The sequence below is a fragment of the Anomaloglossus baeobatrachus genome, chromosome 4 (genome assembly GCF_048569485.1).
Source record: "Anomaloglossus baeobatrachus isolate aAnoBae1 chromosome 4, aAnoBae1.hap1, whole genome shotgun sequence".
NCBI classification, from domain to species: domain Eukaryota; kingdom Metazoa; phylum Chordata; class Amphibia; order Anura; family Aromobatidae; genus Anomaloglossus; species Anomaloglossus baeobatrachus.
In genome coordinates, this window is record NC_134356.1 from 561,500,677 (window position 1) to 561,528,110 (window position 27,434).

The 27,434-nt window shown below is 44.4% G+C and overlaps 1 protein-coding gene across 4 annotated transcripts in view; it reads left to right on the top strand.

The window, feature by feature from the left end:
- The window catches only part of ASB7 (ankyrin repeat and SOCS box containing 7), a 94,007-nt gene extending 66,775 nt beyond the window's left edge, over nt 1-27,232 (top strand). For 2 of the 4 annotated variants that reach the window (XM_075346004.1, XM_075346003.1), the window contains exon 6: nt 22,258-27,232. In XM_075346004.1, the coding sequence (XP_075202119.1) occupies nt 22,258-22,397 (140 nt within the window). In that variant the 3' untranslated portion in view covers nt 22,398-27,232. The remainder of the gene's footprint in view (nt 1-22,257) is intronic. The other 2 variants (XR_012753068.1, XR_012753067.1) reach the window with 2 other exon arrangements.
- Nucleotides 27,233-27,434: the final 202 nt, after the last annotated feature.

The window sequence follows — 27,434 nt, forward strand, 5'->3', positions numbered from 1 at the left end:
GCTGGAACGGGGAGTGTATGAAAGAAGGGGGAATGTTAAAATGTTTGAGAAGCTCTGGTCTCCTTGGCTGCAATGCGGATAGGACGAGTGATGGACCAGTAAACTGATATGGGACGGGGATAGCCGTCTGAGACCTCTGATGTGTATGTTTTGTTTTATTTGTGTTACTAGTTGTTCCTCCTGCACAACGGGATGGTTCTATACTACAGTTGAAGGGTATTATAAGTGTGTACTATATGGGATGTAGTATCGGGGAGAAGTGTTGCTGCCGGGGTGGGGGAGGGGGCGGGAGGGGGAGTTAAAGGGGTAATAGATGTGATAAATTTAATTTGGATGCCGATTTGTTATTCTGTTGTATGTACTCTGTTTTAATAAAAAAGTATCTGATTTAAAAAAAAAAAAGGCTGCTTTCACACATCCGGTTTTTGCTGAGCGGCACAATCCGGCAAAAAAACTGATGCAACGGATCCGGCGTAAAAACGGATCAGTTGCATCAGTTTTTTCCATGCGTTCTTTCCGTTTTTTGACTGATCCGTTGTGCTACTGAGCATGCACAGTTCAAAAAAACGGATTCGTCATTGCATTCCGACATATGCCGGATGATGACGGATCCGGCGCCCATAGGCTTTTGATGAAACTCACGGCGCTGGATCCAGCGCCATACGTTTTTTTGTCAGACAAAAAACGCTGCAAGCAACGTTCCATCCGGCCGCCGGATCAGTTCTTTACGCCAGATCCGGCAAAAGCCGGATGTAACGCAAGGCCACGAGGCACAATCCTGTGCTAATACAAGTCTATGGGGGAAAGAACAGTTCTGCAGCAATAAACGCCGGAACCGTTCTTTCCGTTTTTTACCGGATTTTGCCGCACGGCGAAAAACGGATGTGTGAAAGCAGCCTAAGAGCATAACTCCTTGCAGATGTGTCTGGTGGGATTTCAACCCAGGAACCAATGTTTCAAAGCTACAGTTTTAACCACTGAGCCACCGTGCTGCCCTGTGTGAGAATAGTCTAATGGAGCCAACTCCGACATGTTAGTCTTTTTTGACACAAAATAGGGCCCAGTAGTAGATTGCAGTTTACTATCTCATCTGAGCCTAGGGGTAAAGTAGGACAATATGTAAAGAACCGGAGTGGAGCCTGTGCGCTCCTGGCCAGCCAATCAGCACTTCAGTAATGAGGATCCCGCTGTTCACTGTGACAAATCACGTTTCCCTTATATCTTCATTTTATGGCGGTTGATTTTCAGATTTGTGGGAATCGGGTTCTAATTACTTTTTTCTACAACTAAAGTAGTTATCTGCCTTCTACAACTCCATCATATATATGGCCTATTGTGTAATCATAGTATCATAGTATCATAGTTTTAAGGTTGAAGGGAGACTCTAAGTCCATCTAGTTCAACCCATAGCCTAACATGTTGATCCAGAGGAAGGCAAAAAACCCCAATGTGGCAAACAAGTTCCAATGGGGAAAAAAATTTCCTTCCTGACTCCACATCCGGCAATCAGACTAGTTCCCTGGATCAATACCCTGTCATAAAATCTAATATACATAACTGGTTATATTAAATTTTTCAAGAAAGGCATCCAGGCTCTGCTTAAATGTTAGTAGTGAATCACTCATTACAACATCATGCGGCAGAGAATTCCATAGTCTCACTGCTCGTACAGTAAAGAATCCTCGTCTGTGATTATGATTAAACCTTCTTTCCTCAAGACGTAGCGGATGCCCCCGTGTTCCAGTCGCAGGCCTAGGTGTAAATAGATCTTTGGAAAGGTCTCTGTACTGTCCCCTCATATATTTATACATTGTGATTAGATCTCCCCTAAGCCTTCGTTTTTCCAGACTAAATAACCCCAAGTTTAATAACCTGTCTTCGTATTGCAGCCCCCCCATTCCTCTAATAATCTTGGTCGCTCTTCTTTGCACCCTCTCCAGTTCAGCTATGTCCTTCTTATATATCGGTGACCAGAATTGTACACAGTATTCTACGTGCGGTCGCACTAGTGACTTGTACAGAGGTAGAACTATATTTTTTTCATGAACACTTATACCTCTTTTAATACATCCCATTATTTTATTAGCCCTGGCAGCAGCTGCCTGACACTGTCCACTAAAGTGAAGTTTACCATCCACCCATACACCCAAGTCTTTTTCTGTGTCTGTTTTACCCAGTGTTCTACAATTAAGTACATAATCATAAATGTTATTTCCTCTACCCAAGTGCATGACCTTACATTTATCTACATTAAACTTCAATTGCCACTTCTCAGCCCAATCCTCCAATTTACATAAATCTCCCTGTAATATAAAATTATCCTCCTCTGTATTGATTACTCTGCAGAGTTTAGTATCATCTGCAAATATTGAAATTCTACTCCGCATGCCCCCAACAAGGTCATTTATAAATATGTTGAAAAGAAGCGGGCCCAATACTGACCCCTGTGGTACCCCACTATGAACTGAGACCCAGTCCGAGTACGTACCATTAATAACCACCCTTTGTTTCCTATCACTGAGCCAGTTTTTAACCCAGTTACACATATTTTCCCCTATCCCCATTATTCTCATTTTATGTACCAACCTTTTGTGTGGCACCGTATCAAAAGCTTTTGAAAAGTCCATATACACAACATCCACTGCATTTCCCTGGTCCAGGCTTGAACTTACCTCTTCATAGAAGCTGATCAAATTAGTTTGACAGGATCGATCCCTCATAAACCCATGTTGATACTCTGTCATAAGTTTTTTTCATCTCTTAATAATAATTTTATTTATATAGCACAACATATTCCGCAGCACTTTACGTGGACTTTACGTGGACATGTACAGACAATGACGACATTACAGAGAAACACATAATTCAACAGTTATAGGAGGGTGAGGGTCCGGCTCACAATCTATAAGGAAATGGGGGAAACACAAGGTATATAGTGTGTTCTAGATGAGCCTCTATCAGCTGTTACATATAGCATCTCTCCCTGTAGAGAACCAGTCTCAGCCACGTATATTCCCCATATGGCTTCAGCATTAAGAAAGAACTTTTTTTTTCTAACTTTTTTAGTTTGACATCTGTAGCATTCTCCATTGACTTAGGAGAGAATCTATGTTTTCTGCATCCCATTGAGCATGCCTATATTTTTTGGTTGTACAGACCCCTTACCACTGGATGTGTATCACATGTAAAATCTTATAGAACAGAAATGTTGTAGAAATTAGAGATGAAAAAAACAGGTCTTATTTCTGATCAAATTTTAAGAAAACGTCTATTATTATTATTATTATTATTATTAATGCACCATTTATTCCATGGCGCTTTACATGTGAAAAGGGGTACACATAGTAGGGACAAGTACAATAATAATAAACAATACCAGGCACAGACTGGTGCAGGAGGATAGAGGTCCCTGCCCGCGAGGGCTCACAGTCTACAAGGGATAGGTGAGGATACAGTAGGTGAGGGTAGAGCTGGTTGTGCGGCGCTATATCAGACTGAGGGTTACGGCAGGTTGTAGGCTTGTCGGAAGAGGTGGGTCTTCAGGTTCCTTTTGAAGCTTGTTAAGGTAGGCGAGAGTCTGATGTGTTGTGGCAGAGCATTCCAGAGTATGGGGGAGGCACGGGAGAAATTTTGGATGTGATGGTGGGAAGAGGAAATGAGAGGGTAGTAGAGAAGGAGATCTTGTGAGGATCGAAGGTTACGTGTGGGTAAGTACCGGGAGACTAGGTCACAATTGTAGGGAGGAGACAGGTTGTGGATGGCTTTGTAGGTCATGATTATCTGATTCAATGACCACAAATGTCTTTCTGGAAGTCGTGCGATTTAGGACACGTGCATATGGCCAAGCTGTCTGTGTGTAGTGTATGGGTTCCTTTTTTACCATGCCAAATGTGCATCCAAACAGCACTCTATTCTCCCCTTAGATGATAGTTGATAATTGTTAGATCAATAGTTACCGCTACAGGGAACCCCAAGTCTCCGTGCTTAGCTGTCTAACAAGTTGAACTGGACACAGTATGTAATAGTGGCTGCAGAGCTGAGTAAAACTTTATTTCTTGTTTTTTCAATTTGGTACCTCTGAGCATTTGGCACCTAATGAGTTAACTTGAGTTTAAGTGAGTGATATCAGATTTTTACTGGGGGCATGTATACTGGTGTCATCTTGTATGATGATGACCAATAATAAGAACATGCCTCACCATAGTTTACAGCAGATTTCTCAATGTGTAATATGTAAGGATACAGCCTGATCTCAAGGTCTAACCTCCTGCATGATTAGAAATGCACAGGTGACCAACACCCTTTAGATAAAGGTCCCTGCCGAGCTTATGTGTTAGAAGGGTTTTTAATGTATCAGCTCTCCTCCTACCTAACACTGTCATCTTCTTTACTGCACCGCCCCCACACTATTCAAAGATGTGTCAGTAATCACACTAATGTCTATTGTACGCCCTCTGCAGTGAGACTAGCAGTGTGTCATTGCTTCTTACACAGGGACAGCCCAGCATAGACTTTCCCTTTTGTGAGATGCTGTGGAGTGAGATCAGGGCTGTCATTACGAGTGCAAGTTGCCTGAATACAGCAGACATAAACGTGATTACACCTCACACACTGATAAACCTACTCTAAGCTATGATGGGCGGTGTGTCCTTTTTCTACTGTGTTGCTGTCTGCTTATGATTGGTCAGCATCTTACAGGAAGAAGAATTACATGCCCCCAGTGACAACTATATATAGAAAATATAAAAACCTATCCTTAGGAAAGACTTGTCTGTATGTGTGGCTGTACTGAGTACTGCAGTTTTGCCCCTACTTGGCACAGATACAAGTACTGGTGAGGCTGGATGAACTATGCAGTGCCCACCATGTGCCAGACAGAGCTCAGACTCTTCATTCACCTGATCAGTGGAGATCATGGTTGTCGATCCCCAAATTATACGTTACCGGAGTATTTGAAGGACAACGCTAAATTCAACTTGTTCCAGTTACTCATTGTACATAAAGAGTCAAAAGTAAAGCTTTATTCTACTTGTATAACATTCAGCTACTTTTTACTTTACCAAAAAGGAAACACAGCTATACAAAATGTACTTTGGGTTCCCTATATAACCTGTTTACAAACACTGCTGCTATATACCACAACTTAGAGGCTAAAAATATGGGCAACTACTCATAAATGGCTTCTACCAAAATTTGAAGCAGTCTCCTATTTACAGGATTGGGTATAACTTTCTGATGGCCCGTCGCGGGTGTGACTGAGTGGACCTCCACCATTGCTTTGAATAGGGCTCTTAACAGCCCTGTGTGAATGGAGAGGAGGTCAAGAGCCGCTTTCTCCAGATTGGGAAGTGTCTCAGTGGTCAGACCAGACTAGACTAAAAAAAATTAATAAAATATATGCGGTCCCATGGCGTGGGTTGTGGGCAACCGTATTTTGGCCGTAATACCAACCAATACCTTGTATATGATTTTTGCACATAACATTTTATACAGGATGCAGCCAGGCCCCTTAATGTAGGCCTTGTATATTGGAGTTCCTGTCCCTGTATGGTGCACTCAGATCGTACTGGCGCAGCCCGCCTGGTCGAATAGTATGGGCATGACTAATAGCCTGCTAACCAGTTACTGTGCACCTAAATGTGTGAACGGCGCCCTATACAAGCCACTTGTGTTAAATTTCATCATCCAGCAATCGCCCCCTCCATGGATTGGAAGTCTGTGAGTGATTTGCTTCTTTTGCGCCTGTGATGCCTCCACCTCTTTGGGGGTCTTGCTGCCTCCTGCTAGTGCATTAGTTGCTTGGCCTGGGCAGGTTATATCTGCTGCCCTCTATTTGCTGTAAGTAATTGCTCAATTTTCGGAGGAGATTTTATCCCTCTTTTTGGTGTTATTTTTTTTTTTTATTCAGTGGTCAGACTCTAAGCAAATAGGAAATTATCTATCCTGTGGATTAAGGAAAACTTGAAATCTTGGAACAAAACTTCAAATGCATGGTTCCAATAAAAAAATTGTTTAAAAGAACTGACAGTCCTCAGTGGTTGATACCTTTTAATGGCTAACTGAAAAGATGGTAATTGTAAGCTTTCGAGACTACTCAGGTCTCAGGAGACCTGAGTAGTCTCGAAAGCTTGCAATTATTACCATCTTTTCAGTTAGCCATTAAAAGGTATCAACCACTGAGGACTCTCAGTTCTTTTAAACAATTTTTTTATCTCAACTGGCTAACGGTACAAAGATATATTTTACTTGGTTCCAATAAGGAAGGGGAATGAGTAGCTTTCCGCCCCCTCTAGTCCTCCTTAACTAATTTGGGAATTATGGAATAAAATTGGTCAACATTTAACACATGCTTTCTTAGTTTTCTATGAGGAATGCCTTTAACCCTTTCACGACCGGCCGATTTTTCGCTTTCCGTTTTTTTTTTCGCCATTCTTTTTCTGAGAGACGTAACTTTTTTATTTTTCAGTCAATATGGTCATGTGAGGGCTCATTTTTTGCGGAACGAGCTGTACTTTTAAATGAAACCATCAGTTTTACCATATTGTGTACTAGAAAATGGCAAAAAAATTTCAAATGCTGAAAAATTGCAAAAAAAGTGCGATAGCACTATGGTTTTTGAGATATTTTATTCACTGTGTTCACTATATGGTAAAACTGATGTGTGGGTGTGATGCCTCAGGTCAGTGCGAGTTCGTAGACACCAAACATGTATAGGTTTACTTTTATATAAGGGGTTAAAAAAAAATCGGAAGTTTGTCCGAAAAAAGTGGCGCACGTTTTACGCCATATTCCGTGACCCGTAGCGTTCTCATTTTTCGGGATCTTAGGCTCAATGACGGCTTATTTTTTGCGTCTCGAGCTGACGTTTTTAACGGTACCATTTTTGCGCAGATGCTACGTTTTGATCGCCTCTTATTGCATTTTGCGCAAAAGTTGTGGCGACAAAAAAACGTCGTTTTGGCGTTTGGAATTTTTTTGCCGCTACGCCGTTTACTGATCAGATTAATTGATTTTATATTTTGATAGATCGGGCGTTTCTGAACGCGGCGATACCAAATGTGTGTATATTTTTTATTTTTTTAACCCTTTAATTTTCAATGGGGCGAATGGGGGGTGATTTGAACTTTTAGGTTTTTTTGTTTTTTTTTAATTTTTTAAAACTTATTTTTTTACTTTTTTTTTTTATTTTACTAGTTCCCCTAGGGGGCTATTGCGATCAGCATTCCGATCGCTCTGCAGTATCTGCTGATCACAGCTGGAAGGCTGTAAACAGCAGATACGCTGTCTTTCTCTTTTGCTGTGCCCCGGGCACAGCGAAAGTGAAACCAATTCATGTGTAGTACAGGAGTCATCACATGACCCTGTACTACCATGACAACTATCGGGAGTCACGTGATCGCGTCACGTGACTTCCGGTTTCGGCGGTAAGTAAAACTTTACCGCGATTGCGCTTATAATGGCGCTGTCATGTATTGACAGCGCCATTATAAGGGGTTAATCGGCACGAGCAGATAACGATTCTGCTCGTGCCTAGCAGGCACACATCTCAGCTGTGAAAATCAGCTGAGATGTGTGCCGATCGCGGCATGCTGCCGCCGGAGGACCGCGGGCAGTAAGATTATGTCATTTAGGACGTAATTTTACGGCCCGCGGTCGTTAAGGGGTTAAGGCAAGTGTTGTTCCCCAACTCCAGTCCTCAAGAGCTACCAACAGTGAATGTTTTCAGGATTTCCTTAGCAATACACAGTTGTTGGAATTATCCCTGTGCAATATTAGGGAAATCCTGAACACACGTACAGTTAGGTCCAGAAATATTTGGACAGTGACACAAGTTTTGTTATTTTAGCTGTTTACAAAAACATGTTCAGAAATACAATTATATATATAATATGGGCTGAAAGTGCACACTCCCAGCTGCAATATGAGAGTTTTCACATCCAAATCGGAGAAAGGGTTTAGGAATCATAGCTCTCTAATGCATAGCCTCCTCTTTTTCAAGGGACCAAAAGTAATTGGACAAGGGACTCTAAGGGCTGCAATTAACTCTGAAGGCGTCTCCCTCGATAACCTGTAATCAATGAAGTAGTTAAAAGGTCTGGGGTTGATTACAGGTGTGTGGTTTTGCATTTGGAAGCTGTTGCTGTGACCAGACAACATGCGGTCTAAGGAACTCTCAATTGAGGTGAAGCAGAACATCCTGAGGCTGAAAAAAAAGAAAAAATCCATCAGAGAGATAGCAGACATGCTTGGAGTAGCAAAATCAACAGTCAGGTACATTCTGAGAAAAAAGGAATTGACTCGTGAGCTTGGGAACTCAAAAAGGCCTGGGCGTCCACGGATGACAACAGTGGTGGATGATCGCCGCATACTTTCTTTGGTGAAGAAGAACCCGTTCACAACATCAACTGAAGTCCAGAACACTCTCAGTGAAGTAGGTGTATCTGTCTCTAAGTCAACAGTAAAGAGAAGACTCCATGAAAGTAAATACAAAGGGTTCACATCTAGATGCAAACCATTCATCAATTCCAAAAATAGACAGGCCAGAGTTAAATTAGCTGAAAAACACCTCATGAAGCCAGCTCAGTTCTGGAAAAGTATTCTATGGACAGATGAGACCAAGATCAACCTGTACCAGAATGATGGGAAGAAAAAAGTTTGGAGAAGAAAGGGAGTGGCACATGATCCAAGGCACACCACATCCTCTGTAAAACATGGTGGAGGCAACGTGATGGCATGGGCATGCATGGCTTTCAATGGCACTGGGTCACTTGTGTTTATTGATGACATAACAGCAGACAAGAGTAGCCGGATGAATTCTGAAGTGTACCGGGATACACTTTCAGCCCAGATTCAGCCAAATGCCGCAAAGTTGATCGGACGGCGCTTCATAGTACAGATGGACAATGACGCCAAGCATACAGCCAAAGCTACCCAGGAGTTCGAGTGCAAAAAAGTGGAACATTCTGCAATGGCCAAGTCAATCACCAGATCTTAACCCAATTGAGCATGCATTTCACTTGCTCAAATCCAGACTTAAGACGGAAAGACCCATAAACAAGCAAGACCTGAAGGCTGCGGCTGTAAAGGCCTGGCAAAGCATTAAGAAGGAGGAAACCCAGCGTTTGGTGATGTCCATGGGTTCCAGACTTAAGGCAGTGATTGCCTTCAAAGGATTCGCAACAAAATAATGAAAATAAAAATATTTTGTTTGGGTTTGGTTTATTTGTCCAATTACTTTTGACCTCCTAAAATGTGGAGTGTTTGTAAAGAAATGTGTACAATTCCTACAATTTCTATCAGATATTTTTGTTCAAACCTTCAAATTAAACGTTACAATCTGCACTTGAATTCTGTTGTAGAGGTTTCATTTCAAATCCAATGTGGTGGCATGCAGAGCCCAACTCGCGAAACTTGTGTCACTGTCCAAATATTTCTGGACCTAACTGTACCATTGGTGGCTCTTGAGGACTGGAGTTGAGGAACACTACCTTAAGGGATGGATAGACTGACAGTGGAGTCTGGTGGACCTCCCATGGGCAGAATTCAAAGGGCAAACATTGGATTTCCCACTTGAGCTCCTCAATTATTCTTCTGCTTTGCCGCCTAAACACTGTGATTTTAATTAGACATTTTTCAAGGAATATCTTTACATGATTTTGCTGTATTAGTATTAGGTCATTAGAGGTGAACGTTTAGTTTGTCTTTGCCACAAAGAACATATCAAGAAATAATTTTGAGGAACAGTGGTAGAGAGACGCAGCTCCTGTATACTACATCCCCTCCAGCCCAGATGTCATTACTTGTGCAGTGTATGGAGACATGAATGCCGGCCCTGAAGCTAATCTGTCGGAGATTACATTACATCCTCCATCACAATAGAGAAACGTGAACACATCTGTGTGCGGACATAATGCAGCCATGTGATCAACATTGAGAGGACCCACATGGTTCCCGAGCACTGCCAGATGTCCAGCAGTACCCTGCCTGCGAGTAAATGGGATTGCCCCATGTATAAGCACGAGGGCCCCTCTAAGTAGAAGGTGTTTTGCTTGTTAATTTTCACGGGGGCTCTGTGTATCTGGAGGAAATCCCAGCCACCACACAGCTTTCCAGAAATGTTTGGTGCCAGCCAAGGAATGGTCATCCATGGGAAGTCTTCCAGTGGCACCTGCTATGGTATACACGATACTATTCTGCTGATCAGTCTGCATATTTGTGAGGCTGAGAAACTGCACGGGTGACCTCATACGGTTTGCTAAATACAAGTCAGAAATCCTTGTAATGTTCACGGTCAAGTTGTAGTTAGTTACTTGCTGCTTTTCCCCCCCAGACGCCGAGGATGTGATTCCGCTTCCTTCTTAATCCTGTTCGTGTGGTACTTTAGGTTGATGAATTGTTGGGACAGCACCCCGGCACCTGCAAAAACTCACTAAAAACCCTTTGTATACCCATTATCCATACTTGTGTCAAGTCTTCAACTGAACCTTTGCTATGCCAAGGATAAACGAACAGGAAACAAAACACAGGATAAATAGCAAAACTATGTCATTCCACTTCATTTCCAGATTAGCATTCAGGGATATTTCTTGTACAGCTGCAGGGAAGTCGCAGAGGATCCCCATTGACAACAATGGGGCACCTATTATATAGAAAGACATCTGCTGTTTTCTTTAGCTGCTCAGAGGTCCCTAACTTGTAGCTCAGGAGCCACATGTGGCTTGCAGGCCCATGATATGTGGCTTGTGGCTGTCTGACAGCATGGTGCAGATATGAGGTGCAGGTCTCCTGATGATGACTTTTAGAGTAGCCCCATAAAGGATTCCAGATCTGGATGTACATTTACTGGCCATGGGGGGTGAAGAGATAAATATGGTAGATAGGATGGTAGCGCCAGTTAGAGGGGTGCATAAAGCTGCATTTCATGGTGTAGTGGGAGTGCTTGATGTATGATTACCAAATAGAAGTAAGGTTGAAACCTCTGGATGTCAGTATGTTGCCTATAAGGCAAGGGGATACAGGGTCTGTGTGATTACTTTGGCTACCATTATGCCTGTAATGTGGGCCTCTGGGTGCAACTATGGAGGCATGGTGGGGGAACTGGATGTCACTATCTGGAGGGTTCTGGATGTGGCTCACATCTGTCAGCTGAAAGCATGAATATAATAATATTTATTCACTTATATAACGCTATTGATTCCACAGCGCTTTACATACATTGAATATGACTCTTAGGATAAGAAAAGTTGGGCACCATTGATATAGGGCATATGTAGCATTGGTGTCCCTGCAGGGATGCTGACTTACTCAATGCCGCTGCCGGGTTGCATCCTTCCCCATAGCTCCGCCGCTGCCCGTGTGTTTGTCTGCCTCCCTCTCCCCTTGGGGCCTGTGCATCTTGCCCAGGCTCCCCGGAAACGTGCATAGGACATGTGTGCACCGACCCTCCTCTTAAGGCCGGCATGCTATTTCCAGGAAATGACTCTTAGCCCATGCTTGCGAGGCACTATGTATTGAAGGTACCCTCCCATTAGGGGAGGTGCCTGTGCAGCGACCTTAGTCGTATACCATTCTGCTAGCTAGTTGTCAGGTCCCGAGCTCCTGTCCCATTATCCGTGTGTCTGTCACGCAGGGCTGTGGAGTCGGTAAGCCAAACCTTCGACTCCGACTCCTCAAATTCTCTTGCACCGACTCCGACTCCGGCTCCGACTCCGACTCCTACATATATTGCTTATAGTTAGGTGAAAAATTTATTGTAGTACATGAATATGTGTATGTGAACATCAGACATTTAATAATTTTTATGATACAATAATCAAGATATTTGGATAGAACATAAAATATATTTATTGGAATACAACTTTAGAACACAAAAAACTGTAATAAATTGTAAATATGTAATACACTATGTAATATACAGTAGATTACATATATATCTTGTGTGTGTGTATATACACTGTATATATATATATATTATATATATTACATATTTACAATTTATTAGTTTTTTGTGTTCTAAAGTTGTATTCCAATAAATATTTTATGTTCTATCCAAATATCTTGATTATTGTATCATAAAAACAATTAAATGTCTGATGTTCACATTGTACTACAATAAATTTTTCACTTAAATATAAGCATTATACTAAATGTTGTTATTTAGTAAAATATTCAGCACATTCTGCATTGCACTCCTGTCCCCAATTTATTATATATTTTAGGAGTCGGAGTCGGTGCATTTTATACCGACTCCGACTCCACCAAAATGAGCTCCGACTCCGACTCCACGACTCCGACTCCGACTCCACAGCCCTGCTGTCACGTTCCCATACCTATTTGTCCCTGCTGTGCCCATCTCCTCTGTCTGTACCCGCCTGCCTGCCTCATTCATCCAGCCTGTACCTGCTTATACCTGTGACCGTACAAGTGTCCGTACCTACCCTCGGAGTCCACTGCCACAGTCCCTGTTACTTCCCATGGGAGTGGTACCTGGCGACCGCCTCGTAGTAGGTGCTTAGTTAAACCTCTCCCACTAAAGGGTAAGCCCGGGTCCCCCCTGTGATTCAGTGGGTGTCCACTAACCCCTCTCGCTGCCCCTACATTGACTCTGAGCGTTACAGCATATAATAAGGTAACACCTTCCATAATAAAGTACATGATCTGTAGCTGAGTATGGAGTCTTTATTCCTCTGTGTTGTGTCATACTCCACCAGCCAGACGTTGCTCTACGCTGATGAGGGGCAAACGCCCCGAAACAGGTTGTCTGTAGCAGAGGTTTTGTGTTTTCATTTATCTCCAGGCTTGTGAAAGGGTCAGACATTGACTTATAGGGAAACTATCCCTTCCAGACGGTATTTGTGAGCGTTTCTTTCATGCTGGGATAGAGCTAATGTGCATCCATTATATCTGGAAACTTCTGGGGTTTTGCTGCTCAAGTGTGTCACTTCATTTGCAGTATACAGTATTTGTTCTAGAAAACGTTTGACTCTTTTAAAGACCACAGGCTATTTTTTGTCATCTATAGGAACCATTCGTAGTGAGTCAGCGACAGCCATTCATCAGCACTGGGAGTTACCAGTGACCTTTCCTCCTGTTACTGGTTTTCTTGTAGTTGCTTTCATTCATCTTCAACCAAGAATGACTAAGTGCACTTGACACGGCTTCTAGGGAACCTCACACTGCTCAGGACGCTGTCTTTTGGATGTAATATCAAGAAGTCTGGAAGAAGCGACTTGTTCCTGGAAAATGCTCTGAAATATTTACCAATTCAGAATGGGAGGGATAAGATCTGTTCATAGGGAGATTGCACAATGGTCTGGTGAGATTATTAGCAATCTTTGGGTTAAGAACCATTGTCAAAGATCGCAGCATGACTCTCACTCCAGTTATAGCTTTTCTGGTGTGTAGGTGGTGATGTACACTGACTCCATAGCAAAGGGCAGAATCTACTGCAGAAAGTGGGACATTCCACTTTACTGTTGTGATGATCAATAGTTTAAAGGGAACCTGTCAGGTGCGATATGCAGCCAGGACCACGAGCAGGTCTGGTTCACATTGCTAATCCCTGTCTAACTGTCCCTGTATACACTAGCATAGATATAGAGATCTTTATTTCTAAAGATCCTTTATGATTTTCTAATGAGGCCAGGGACTAGTTGCAAGGGAGTTAGTTCCTGCGCTCATTCCGCCCACTTAGTATGTTAGCCCACCCACAGGGGAATGGTAACATGTTATTCAATGCCCACTGCTCAGGGTTATCATCTGCAGGGACACACGTCCCTGTGTCCATTGCACCGCCTTAGAACGCTGGACATAGGGTTAGTACGCATGATCAGAAGTCCACAACTCTTCCGGTTATGCGCACTACATAAGTTTGAAGCCGGGATGCGCACATGACTGGAAGAGCAGGGATCATGTGCAATGAGCTGAAATCCAGCATCGGGCGCGGTGACAGCAGAGGTGAGAGCGACCATGACTCTGACGCTGCACATTCATTAGCATGTTAGTGCGCCCACAGGGGCTTGCTTACATGCTAAGGGGGCCGACTAGTCAAGGGAACTAATGCCCTTGCAACTAGTCGCTGTTTTCATCAGCATATAAAAGAGAACCTGTTACTTCCAGTTTGATTTCACCGTGGAAGTTATTACTTGGCTACTGACAAACGTAAGCGTCTGGAGGGATCTTATTGGCTCCTAAAAATTACAGTAATTTAAACTATCCTTAAAGGATCTCCAAGATCCTATCCCAATATGTAATAGGTGTAATTATAATAAGATTAGCAAATATCTCCAATTAGAAATGTAGTATAGTTCTCCTGATATAACCCTGTCTCTTACCTCATGTGCAGGGCATTGCAGCTTAGATATACATGGTTACGTCCACTCATATAGTGACGGTAATTTAGTTAGTTGCTCGTGGACGTAACCATGGATACTTAAGCTGCAATGCCCTGCACATGAGATAAGAGACTTGGCTATATATTAGGAGAACTATACTACATGTCTAATTGTATGTATTGGCTAATATTATTACACCTACTACACAGTGGGATAGGATCTTGGAGATGGGAATACCCTTTAACCCTTAAGTGAAGCTCAGCTTTGCGGCATGGAGAGGTCACGTCTTTGCAATACTTTGTCTTCTATTTCTGCTGTATTTTTGTTTTTTGATTACCTGTTGACAGGCTACTTGTGACTTTTACTACCCATCAACCAGGGTCACGCTCCGTGTCCATATTTATATAATTCTGAGCCGGTTATTAGCTGAACAGGACTATTTTATGTTAGCTTTTAGTGCAGCGTAGATTCAAGGTCTTCGCTATTGTATGATAATTTTTTATTTAAATCTGATATTCGCATATAAGAAACAAAAGGAGTCATACATTACTTCTCCCATTCCAACACCTTCGTTGACATGTTAATGTCTGTATACCAGGCTTTGGTGTTTTTCCCACATGACCGCTGCAGCTAATCACTGGCATGTTCTGTGGACACGACGGTGGTCATCGCTGTGGTCAGAGATGACTTACAAAGGCCACATATTGTAATGATACGTCATAAATGTAGCCAGCAGAACAGAGACTGGCGGGGGACCAGGGAAACATTGGCACAGGACTGGTCAGGTGACCATTACTCCTTTTGATCTAACATATGATGGGACCTCTAGTTCAGGCTTTTCTGTAGATGTTTGTCCTGATGATCCAGTTAGGTTTTTACAAACGTGAGAAAAGCACAGTCCGTGTTCCTCATGGATGGCGGGATGGCGTCTATTCTCTCGTGAGTCCTCCTCTGCTGTGTGCTTCTCATATTGGAGCCCCAGCCGCTGACCTTCAGGCTGCGGAGACGTGACGTTCTTTGGATGTCCTGTGACTTTCTGGATGAGCTACATTGTGTCTGTACTATTGCCAGGCCAGACTGCTGAGAAGATTCATCTCCACTCCAAGTCTTCGTTTGGAGATAATGTCTCACAATGTGGTTCACTGTGATCCCTAGGAGTTATTTTGTACCCTCATCCAGGCTGCGGCTTGTACAGATTTTTGTATTGAATGCAGAATGGATTGAAGACTCAATTAAAGTGTTAGGTTTTCCTGACAAAGGTGGTACAACCAGCCTGCGGAGTGTAGCTGCTTCTCTACGCCGGCCGTATAGGTGATCATAACATTTGCTGTGGTCAGATTTGCAATAAGGAATTTGGGGTGAAATATAGTTGTGTTGTCATTTTATCAGATTAGGATCTTAATAAGATTGTTTAGACACTGCCAGGTTTTTAGATGCTATTTTACAAAGATTACAACATTCCGCACCTTAAAAACCACACTAGTAATTGTTTTACTTACCTTATGTATCGTGTGCGTAAGTGTCATGAAGGTAGTGACAACTCCCAGAGTCAGTGGCGCTCCAGCACAGTGGTTTCCAGGTGGAGCAGAGATCACCTTTTTGAATTTTTTAAATGTAATTTTATGGTACTACCTCATGACCCCTACACAAATGATGACCTAACAAACAAGCAAATAAAAAAAATCACTTGGGTGGGGCTTTAAGGGCTAGGACACACGGCGAGTGGAATGCGATAAAACATTGCATTCCACCCAGATGCATGTTACTCCATGGGGCCGTTCCCATCTGAGATTATTTTCTCAGCCCTAATCGGACTGAGAAAACAGTCGCAGCATGCTACTGGTGGAATCCGATCCTTTTTTACTCACACTCATAGAAGTCTATGGGTGCAAGAGAAACATCGGACTCCACTCGGGTGACACCATAGTGCAGTGTGATAATCGAATCAGCTGATAATGGAGGAGATAGGGAGATTAATCCCTCCCTCTACTCCACAGCTGTGATCCGATCACAGGATCAGATCAATCACAATGACATGACACTCGCAGGTCATTAGCATAACGCATTAGATGCTCTCACATTAGATGCTAAATGCCCGTGTGTCCTTAGCCTTAAAGCCACTTAAAGCCACACTAGTAATTCTTTTACTTGCCCCTTAGTTATCTATCGTGTATTAGTATCATGAGGGTAGTGACATACTCACCAGTTGCCCTGTTCTGGTGTCAGCGGCGCTCCAGCACAGTGGTTTCAGGGTGGAACGGAGATCAACTATTGAATTTGTTTAAATGTAACTTTATGAAACTTAGGCTGGAGAGCTTTGTTCTGAGTCCTATAGACTTCTATTGAGAGAGTGATGCCACCCCAGACTGCAGTCCTGCAGGATACAGCTGTGGTCTCGTGGTGCTGGAGCGGTCCGGAACGTCACTCAGACCAGGAGAAAGCTGCAAACCGTGAATATGGTACTACCTCATGACCCCTACACACATGATGGCTAACAGACGGGCAAATAAAACAATTCACTTGGGAGGGGCTTTAAGACTAGGTCTAGAAAGCTGCATTTCCATTTACAGACAGCAATGCACGTTACCCAACCCGGATCTTACACCCTGATGGTCATATGTGAGGCTGTAACTTCCGGTCATGAGACCTGCATTCAGTCTATACATGCGGACCTTGAAATAGCAACTTTTGCACCCAACAGGGAACATCTGTAGCAGTGCAAGTTCATGGCTTCTATTATGCTTTGATATATAGACAGTATTATACCAGTGCACAATGAGGGTGGAGGTAAGTGACATCACGGCTCTCCTGGAATTATGGTGCTCTTTCCTCACTAGTGCCTTGGTTTTACATTCTGCTCCAAAAAAAAAATGCTGTTGATTATAGAGGCTGCTTGTATTCATTACTTATTTTTTTTTTTTTATTCATCATTTTTTTTTTGTCTGTTTAACCCCTTCACGACCTTTGACGGATCTAGCCGTCATGGTGCCCTGGTACTTAAAGACCCATGACGGATACATCCGTCATGGCGGAATCGCGGGACCAGAGTACCGGGCACCGCCATCGGTTTTAAAAAACTGTAGATTCGGGAAGGAGAGGACTTGTACCTGACCTCAGGAGGGGTGGTGTCTCCTTCCCGGACCTACGGAGGCTGTGATTGGCTGACGAACGCCGCTCAGCCAATCACAGCCAGTGTTATGTTTCAGCCATTGAAAATGGCTGAAGCATTGAAATCCAGCCATGTCAGTGCAGCTGCAGCACTGGCCATTGGCTGGAGCTCAGTGTGGTTTACTGCACCCGCCCCCAGCTCTGATTGGAGAGATCGGCCTTGTGACCCATCTCTCCAAGCAGTACCGTGCATCTGGGACCGGGTGAGCTCGCGGTAGGAGATCGCTCTCCTTAGCTTCTCCCTCCGTGGAATCTGAGGAGAGCGATCCCTGCGGGCGCCCATCTGTGAGTCGCTGCCCTGCTCCATGTGCTTCGCCCCTGCTCTCCCGCTGCGCCCCTGCATCTGACGCCGCTACTCTCCCCCTGCATGTGACACCGCTACTTTCCGGCTGCGCCCCTGCATGTTACGCCGCTACTCAGCAGTAAGAAAGCAGTGGCGTCAGATGCAGGGGGGGCGCAGCGGCGTCAGATGCATGGAGGCATCTGACATCACTGCTCTCACGCTGCGCCCCCCCCTGCATCTGACGCCACTGCTTTCTTTCTGCTGCCTGCTTGTATCTGCCGCTCCACCGCCCCTGCATCTGCCGCTCCACCGCCCCTGCATCTGCCGCTCCACCGCCCTTGCATCTGTCGCTCCACCGCCCCTGCATCTGCCGCTGCACTGTCCCCATTAGCCACTGCACTCTCCCCATCAGCCGCTCCACCGCCCCTGCATCTGCCGCTGCACTGTCCCCATTAGCCACTGCACTCTCCCCATCAGTCGCTCCACCGCCCCTGCATCTGCCGCTGCACTGTCCCCTTTAGCCACTGCACTCTCTCCATCAGCCGCTCCACCGCCCCTGCATCTGCCGCTGCACTGTCCCCATTAGCCACTGCACTCTCCCCATCAGTCGCTCCACCGCCCCTGCATCTGCCGCTGCACTCTCCCCATTAGCCACTGCACTCTCCCCATCAGCCGCTCCACCGCCCCTGCATCTGCCGCTGCACTGTCCCCATTAGCCACTGCACTCTCCCCATCAGTCGCTCCACCGCCCCTGCATCTGCCGCTGCACTGTCCCCATTAGCCACTGCACTCTCCCCATCAGCCGCTCCACCGCCCCTGCATCTGCCGCTGCACTGTCCCCATTAGCCACTGCACTCTCCCCATCAGCCGCTCCACCGCCCCTGCATCTGCCGCTGCACTGTCCCCATCAGCCACTGCACTCTCCCCATCAGCCGCTCCACCGCCCCTGCATCAGCCGCCGCACTCTCCCCATCTGCCGCTGCGCCCCTGCATCTGCCGCTTCGCCCCTGCATCTGCCACCTCACTCCCCCATCAGCCTCTGCGCCCCTGCATCTGCCACCTCACTCCCCCATCAGCCTCGTCGCCCCTGCATCTGCCACCTCACTCCCCCATCAGCCTCTGCCCCCTCCCTGATCTGCTGCCTGCTCTCTCCCATCCCCTTAATCCTCTGCCCCCTCTCCCCCCTCCCAGATCTGCTGCAATCCTGCTGCCTAGATCCATTCTGTAAGGTAGCTATCCCCAATCTCACCTCCCATTCCCATTCCACCCTTCCCCTCGCCCCCCCTTCCTCCGCCGCTCCTCCATCCGCCGCGCCCTCTCCCATCCTCCGCCGCGCCCCCTCTCCCATCCTCCGCCGCGCCCCCTCTCCCATCCTCCGCCGCGCCCCCTCTCCCATCTTCCGCCGCGCCCCCTCTCCCATCTTCCGCCGCCCCCTCTCCCATCCTCCGCCGCGCCCTCTCCCATCCTCCGCCGCGCCTCCTATCCCATCCTCCGCTGCTCCTCCATGCGTTGCGCCCTCTTCTATCCTCCATCCATCTTTTTTCCATCCCACCTAGTCCCCCCCTTTTTGCAGCACATCCATGCATTCGTCCTAATTTTTTTTATGTAAACTAAGAAAGAAATACAAATAAACTTAGTTTAGGGCCAGTAAAATTGTACTGTAGTAATCGTCAACTACAGTATTTTTTACTGAATATTGTAAGGGTCAGCCCAGTGCCACACATGAGAGCGATGCACAAGCCTCACTCCGCATCATCCGGCACGGTCGTTCTCTTCCAGACAGGAGTGTGCGGCTGTGTCGGGTGATGTGATGCGAGATTTGTGCATTGCTCTCACGTGTGGCACTTGCTTTAGTGTCAGTTGCAGGCGCTCATTATATATATATATATATATATATATATATATATATATATATATATATATATATATATAAATTTTTTTTTTTTTTTTTTTACTGACGTCTGTATTTTTTATTTTGCCAAACTAATATTTCTTTGTATGGGGGGGTCTAGTTTCCAACATGGGGTCACATGTGGGGGAGCTCCACTGTTTGGGCACATCAGGGGGATCTCCAAACGCAACATGGTGCGGCTAACAATTCCAGCTAATTTTCCATTTAAAAAGTCAAATGACGCTCCTTCCCTCTGGAGCTCTGCCGTGCACCCAAACAGTGGTTTTCTGCCACATATGAGGTATCAGCGTACTCAGAACAAATTGCCCAACAAATTTTGCGGTCCATTTTATCCTGATACCCCTGTAAAAATTAAAAAATTGAGCCTAAAATAACATTTTTGTGGAAAAAAAAAAGTACTTTTTTGTTTTTATGCCTCAATGTATGAAGCACGTGAGGGTTCAAAGTGCTCATTACCCATGTAGATTTATGCCATGGGGGTCTAGTTTCCAAAATGGGGTCACTTGTGGGGGAGCTCCATTGTTTAGGCACCTCAGCGGGTTTCCATATGCAACATGGCGTACGCTAATAATTCCAACCAATTTTGATGTGAAATGGCGCTCCTCTTCTGAGCCCCGCCGTGTGCCCAGACAATTACTTTCCACCACATATGAGGTATCTGTGTACTCAGGAGAAATTGCACAATACATTTTATGGTGCATTTTTTCCTGATACCCTTGTGGAAAAAAAAGCTACCTGGTTGAAATAACAATTTCATGGTAAAAAAAAAATATATATATTTTCACGGCTGAACATTCTAAACTTTTGTGAAGCCTCCAGGGGTTCAAAGTGTTCAGTAAACATCTAGATAAATTCAATGAGGGGTCTAGTTTCCAAAATGGGGTCACTTGTGGGGGAGCTTTAATGTTTAGGCACCTCAGGGGGTCTCCAAACACAACATGGCATCCACTAACGATTCCAGACAATTTTGCGTTTGAAAAGTCAAATGTCGCTCCTTGCCTTCCGAGCCCTGCTGTGTGCCCAAACATTTGATTTCCACCACATATGAGGTATCTGTGTACTCAGGAGAAAATGCACAATATATTTTATGTTGCAATTTTTCCTGATACGCTGGTGGAAAAAAAAGCTACCTGATTGAAGTAACAATTTCGTGGTAATTTTTTTTTTTTTTATTTTCACGTCTCAAAGTTATTAACTTTTGTGAAGCCCCCAGAGGTTCAAAGTGCTCAATAAACATCTAGATAAATTCCATGAGGGGTCTAGTTTCCAAAATGGGGTCACTTGTGGGGGAGCCCCATTGTTTAGGCACCTCAGGGGGTCTCCAAACGCAACATCGCATCTGCTAATTATTCCAGACAATTTTGCTTTCAAAAATTCAAATGATGCTCCTTCTCTTCCGAGCCTTGCCGTGCGCCCAAACAATTGATTTCCCCCACATATGAGATATCGGTGTACTCAGGAGAAATCGCACAATTAATTTTATGGTGCATTTTTCCTGATACCCTTGTGAAAATGCTAAATTTTATGGCTAAAGTAACATTTTTGTGTAAAAAAGTAAAATTTTCATTTTTTTCCTTCCACATTGCTTTGGTTGCTGTAAAGCTCCTAAAGGGTTAATAAACTTTTTGGATGTAGTTTTGAGCAGAGTGAGGGGTGCAGATTTTAGAATGGGGTCACTTTTGGGTATTTTCTGTCACCTAGGTCTCTCAAAGTCACTCCAAATGTGATGTGGTACCTAAAAAATTTTTTTTGTAAATTTTGTTGGAAAAATGAAAAATTGCTGATGAACTTTGAACCCCTCTAACTTCCTAACGGAAAAAAAATTTGTTTCTAAAATTGCGCTGGTGTAAAGTAGACAAGTGGGAAATGTTATATAGTAACTATTTTGTGTGACATATCAGATGTATGGGCATAAAATTTCAAATTTTGAAAATTGCGAAATTTTCAAAATTTTCGCCAAATTTCCAAAATTTTCACAAATAAACGCAAAAAATATCGGCCTAAATTTACCATTGACATGAAGTACAATATGTCACGAAAAAACAATCTCAGAATCGCCAGGATCCGTTGAAGCGTTCCAGAGTTATAACCTGTCAAAGTGACACTGGTCAGAATTGCAAAAAATGGCCAGGTCTTTAAGGTGAAAACAGGCTGGGGGCTGAAGGGGTTAAAGTGGTTTTGTAGGATTATTTTTTGTTTTTAGGTTTCCAGTATAAAAAATGACAAATCTTACCGACTGCTGCTCCCAGACGGCCTCTTTATTGCTACTAAGTCTTTTTAGATAGTCAGCAGAGGTGACATTATGACTGCAGCATGTGAACACTACAGCCAATCACTGGGGTCATCAGTCTTGTCCTATCTACTGTAAATTAACAGCACTGCTGAGTGATTAGCTGCAGCAGTTGTGACATTACCGCTGCATCCTGTCAGCAAGACCGGGATGTAACTCTGAAGCAGCGGTCTGTGATTAAAGCTCATTTTGTTATGGTTAAACTGGTCAACTTTATTCTTCTACTTAAATGAGGACAAACTGACCATCTAATATTTCTCCTCCTTTGCAGGACAGCCCCGATATTTGCAGGACTTATGCCGTATTAAAATTCGCTACTGTATTGGACTACAGAACCTCAAGCTACTGGACGAGCTCCCCATTGCCAGGGTCATGAAGGACTACCTAAAACACAAATTTGATGACATCTAAGTGTTGGTGCGGAGTCGAAGAGACTTTCTGAGTAATGCTAAGTGTCAATATTCCAAATGTGGGTTAGGCTGTTGTCTTGCACAAGTATATCCTATGCAATTTCTGATGTGGGACGGAGTCAGAAGGCAGGTATACATTTTGTTTGATCATTTCCCTAAATAGAAATTGACCCGAAAAAGTCTTACCGCTTTGGGGTCCAGGTTTTGAGGTCCATTCTTTCAGTTTCCCCTAAATAATTACTTTATAAACTTTTAAGAAACTTCTCTTTAATTTATTTTTCCCCCCTTTCCTACTTGACACAGAGCAAATTTGATCGCAACCTGGGTGTACTGGTTCCCCTTTAGTCCTTACAGTTTACATACATTTACGGCAGCAACTTTACTTTAGCTGAATTGTTTAGGTTGTCAGTGAAACTAATTACATCACTAATGGTGGCACTAGTGAACTGACCGACCGACTGCCTGTCTTGTGTGCAGATGATGGGACCATAGTGCAAAATTGCCCACATACCCAAGAGTCTGGTGGGATTAGCGTCATCCCCAATGGCTGGGACCTTGACGTGGATCAATCAACAGATTTTACATAAAAACTTTATACATTAATAAATAGATCTTAGACCTGATGAGACTGTTATTTGTAGTCTGAAATTCCATGTCAGAAAAGCTATGGAAGCATTAAAAACTTTTCCTGCCTGTTATTAAAATGAGTATTTTATAACGCCAGCTCCAAATAGACTCCTAAAATCCTTCTGTTAATTTTTGGATTATTCTGAGACAGGAAATATCAAAGTGCGTACAACGGCATCATCTGGTCTTAGATACCTTCTTAATAATGTATTCAGTTTGTATTGTCAAAACTGGTAACAGATCCGTGTTATTCTAGACCGGGCCCCAACTTTCCTCCTTATCTAGCCACTTTTAGGACTGTTGGATTCTTGTGTTCATCTTTTTCCTCCGTAGGTGGGAACTGATGTAAGAGTATCCTGCCGAATAACTTTTCACCCTTCAGTGATCTAGTATACCTGGACAGATTAAAGGAGTGTTTTAGAGTTTGCAAAAAAATAAAATAAAAGATGAAATTATTTAAAGGGAATATTTCAGCTGATTCATGCTGCCTGAGCCACCGTCAAAATGAAGCAGACGCAGCTAAATTATTTCAGCCATGTATGTATTGCTCTGCGAAAGTGTAGATCACCAGGAGCACACGTCTCACATGAATAGTCCAAAAGACCAATTCCTGGCGGCTTCTCTCTGTTTCCCCATCCACACTTCCCTACCATGACTTTTTCAGAGATAGTGCAGATTGATTCACAGGAACCAAGCCAACAGCCACGAGCTAGCAGATGAGTAGCCTCTTACCTGATGGCACCCCAGCTCCTCTCTTAATTACCCAGTATGATATAAGGTCATTGTGGTGTTTCGCACATGGGAAGGTGCCCCAGGCCAACTAATCAAAAGAAGACCTGCAAATTCTGGCAGGTAGGAGGCAGATCACAGATCTCCTATTCAGTGGCCACTGACGTGGCTGCTAGATAAGGTTTTGCGAATCAATTTGCACCATCTCTAATCTCTTCCTAGGTGTGTGAGGAGAGAGATACCTGTCAGCCTAAGGAAGCAGGGAGGATTCCTCCCTAGGTGTGTGTGGAGGGAGATACCTGTCAGCCTAAGGAAACAGGGAAAACACACTTCCTAGGTGTGTGTGGAGGGAGAAAACTGTCAGCGTAGGGGAGCAGTGGGGAATCTTTCCTAGGTGTGTGTGTGCAGGAATAGACCTGTCAGCCTAGGGGGGAGCAGGGAGGATTCCTTCCTAGGTGTGTGTGTGTGTGTGTGTGTGTGTGTGTGTGTGTGTGTGTGTTTAAGGATATGCCTGTCAGCCTAGGGGAGCAGGGAGGATTGCTTCCTAGGTGTGTGTGTAAGGAGAGACCTGTCAGCGTAGGGGAACAGGGAGGATTGCTTCCTAGGTGTGTGTGTGTGTGTGTGTATGTATGTATGTGTGTGTGTGTGTGTGTGTGTGTGTGTGTGTAAGGAGATGCCTGTCAGCCTAGGGGAGCAGGGAGGATTGCTTCCTAGGTGTGTGTGTGTGTGTGTGTGTGTGTGTGACCTGTCAGCATAGGGGAGCAGGGAGGATTGCTTCCTAGGTGTGTGTGTGTGTGTGTAAGGAGAGACCTGTCAGCCTAGGGGAGCAGGGAGGATTGCTTCCTAGGTGTGTGTGTGTGTGTGTGTGTGACCTGTCAGCATAGGGGAGCAGGGAGGATTGCTTCCTAGGTGTGTGTGTGTGTGTGTGTGTGACCTGTCAGCATAGGGGAGCAGGGAGGATTGCTTCCTAGGTGTGTGTGTGTGTGTGTGTGTAAGGAGAGACCTGTCAGCCTAGGGGAGCAGGGAGGATTGCTTCCTAGGTGTGTGTGTGTGTGTGTGTGTGTGTGTGTGTGTGTGTGTGTTTGTGTGTGTGTGTGTGTGTAAGGAGATGCCTGTCAGCCTAGGGGAGCAGGGAGGATTGCTTCCTAGGTGTGTGTGTGTGTGTGTGTGTGTGTGTGTGTGTGTGTGTGAGACCTGTCAGCCTAGGGGAGCAGGGAGGATTGCTTCCTAGGTGTGTGTGTAAGGAGAGACCTGTCAGCCTAGGGGAGCAGGGAGGATTGCTTCCTAGGTGTGTGTGTGTGTGTGTGTGTGTGTGTGTGTGTGTTTGTGTGTGTGTGTGTGTGTGTAAGGAGATGCCTGTCAGCCTAGGGGAGCAGGGAGGATTGCTTCCTAGGTGTGTGTGTGTGTGTGTGTGTGTGTGTGTGTGTGTGTGTGTGTGAGACCTGTCAGCCTAGGGGAGCAGGGAGGATTGCTTCCTAGGTGTGTGTGTAAGGAGAGACCTGTCAGCCTAGGGGAGCAGGGAGGATTGCTCCCTAGGTGTGTGTGTGTGTGTTTGTGTGTGTGTAAGGAGATGCCTGTCAGCCTAGGGGAGCAGGGAGGATTGCTTCCTAGGTGTGTGTGTGTGTGTGTGTGACCTGTCAGCCTAGGGGAGCAGGGAGGATTGCTTCCTAGGTGTGTGTGTGTGTGTGTGTGTGTGTGTGTGTGTGTGTGTGTGTGTGTGTGTGTGTGTGACCTGTCAGCATAGGGGAGCAGGGAGGATTGCTTCCTAGGTGTGTGTAAGGAGATGCCTGTCAGCCTAGGGGAGCAGGGAGGATTGCTTCCTAGGTGTGTGTGTGTGTGTGTGTGTGTGTGTGTGTGTGAGACCTGTCAGCATAAGGGAGCAGGGAGGATTGCTTCCTAGGTGCGTGTGTAAGGAGATGCCTGTCAGCCTAGGGGAGCAGGGAGGATTGCTTCCTAGGTGTGTGTGTGTGTGTGTGTGTGTGTGTGTGTGTGTGTGTGTGAGACCTGTCAGCCTAGGGGAGCAGGGAGGATTGCTTCCTAGGTGTGTGTGTGTGTGTGTGTGTGTGTGTGTGTGTGTGTGTGTGTGTGACCTGTCAGCATAGGGGAGCAGGGAGGATTCCTTCCTAGGTGTGTTTGTAGGGAAAGACCTGTCAACCTAGGGGACCAGGGAGAAACCACCAGAGACCAGCCTTTTGAACTCCTCATCTGAGATGCATGCTGCCCAGTCATTTTTTAAAATATATTTTATCATTTCAGAGAAAAAAAATACTTTTAAACATTCACGGTTGCAGTAAAGCAGCCAGCGTCTGATTCAGCTGTCAGGCTCACTATAAATAACAAGCCAACTAAGTACTGAGCTGAAAAATCTCCCGGTGCTCCAACTTCACTTCTGAAATGTTCCCTGACGGTCTCTGTTTACATCTCTGCAGCGATTATGCACCGTCTTCCACTTCACCTCTACAGACAATTTCATTTCTTCCCTCTGGGAAATCTTTGAAAACTCCATTAAAGAAAATCTTCATTTTTTCACTTCCTCAAAGTACAGAATAGATACATGTGGAGTAGCTGCACATACTTCTGCTTTACTTATCTTGTACTGGTTTTAGTTACTTGGTTTCTTTTCTACATTCAAGCTAGCGTCACATTTCGGCTGACTCTGTTCATATCAAGTTATTTGAGCACTAAAATACCCAAAACCATAGAACAGATTTGATGGCAGACCCCAATTGTTTATTATTTATTTATTTACTATTATGTCAATCATTTCAGCCATCCTTGTGTTTTTCCGCATTTTGGGTTATTTGCTTCTTTTAGAATATACTTATGTTTTTTTTATTTGTCGACTGATTGATAAAAAAAAATACACAATTATGTCTCCATTCACTTTTTACATAGAGACCAATTCATTGTGAGCGTTCAGGTGATCAGCACTTAGAAGTGAGTGAAAACTTCACTTATCAGACAGGGGAGGGCAGATACACCACTGTGGTAACGGGGACACCCTGCCGATCTCTGAAAGCCACCTTGTAAATGAATGGAAAAGAGAGCAAGTGATCACTTAAAAGCCAAACAAAGTAAGGAAAGCAAAGTATTGGGGGAGTTTAAATAGTGAAAAGCAGATTTTGTCCGAAATACTAATGTAGCCAAAGGATTAGCCCCTGCAGAATCCTCCTGTTCCCGTATATCCAGGGCCGTCTTTTCAGGAAACCTTTTCTTTCCATTGAGAAAACAATTCTTTATAAAACGTTTTCTAAATGAATGATGCAGCAGATCAAAGCAACTTGGTTATGTCATACTTGTTCTTTTATTACCATGCTGTGAAATATATATATATATACACGAATATATATTTTTGTTTATCCCTTTTAGGCAGCATTATGTTTGCAGTTAAACATACTTTTAATTTTTATTTTTTTAATTTTTTTTTCTCATCATCTCTGCTCTGTGACTTTGTTTTCTTTTCATGTGTATGGTGCTATGGTGTCTTATTTATATACATAATTAATAAAAGTCACATTTTGAAAAACTGTTTTGTGTATTTTATTTTTTTTTTGTTGGTTTATGCAGGTAAGTAGATAAGGGGTAACAGTAGAGGGAAACCCGAATGATTAAAGGTACCGTCACACTAAGCGACGCTCCAGCGATCCCACCAGCAACCTGACCTGGCAAGGATCGCTGGAGC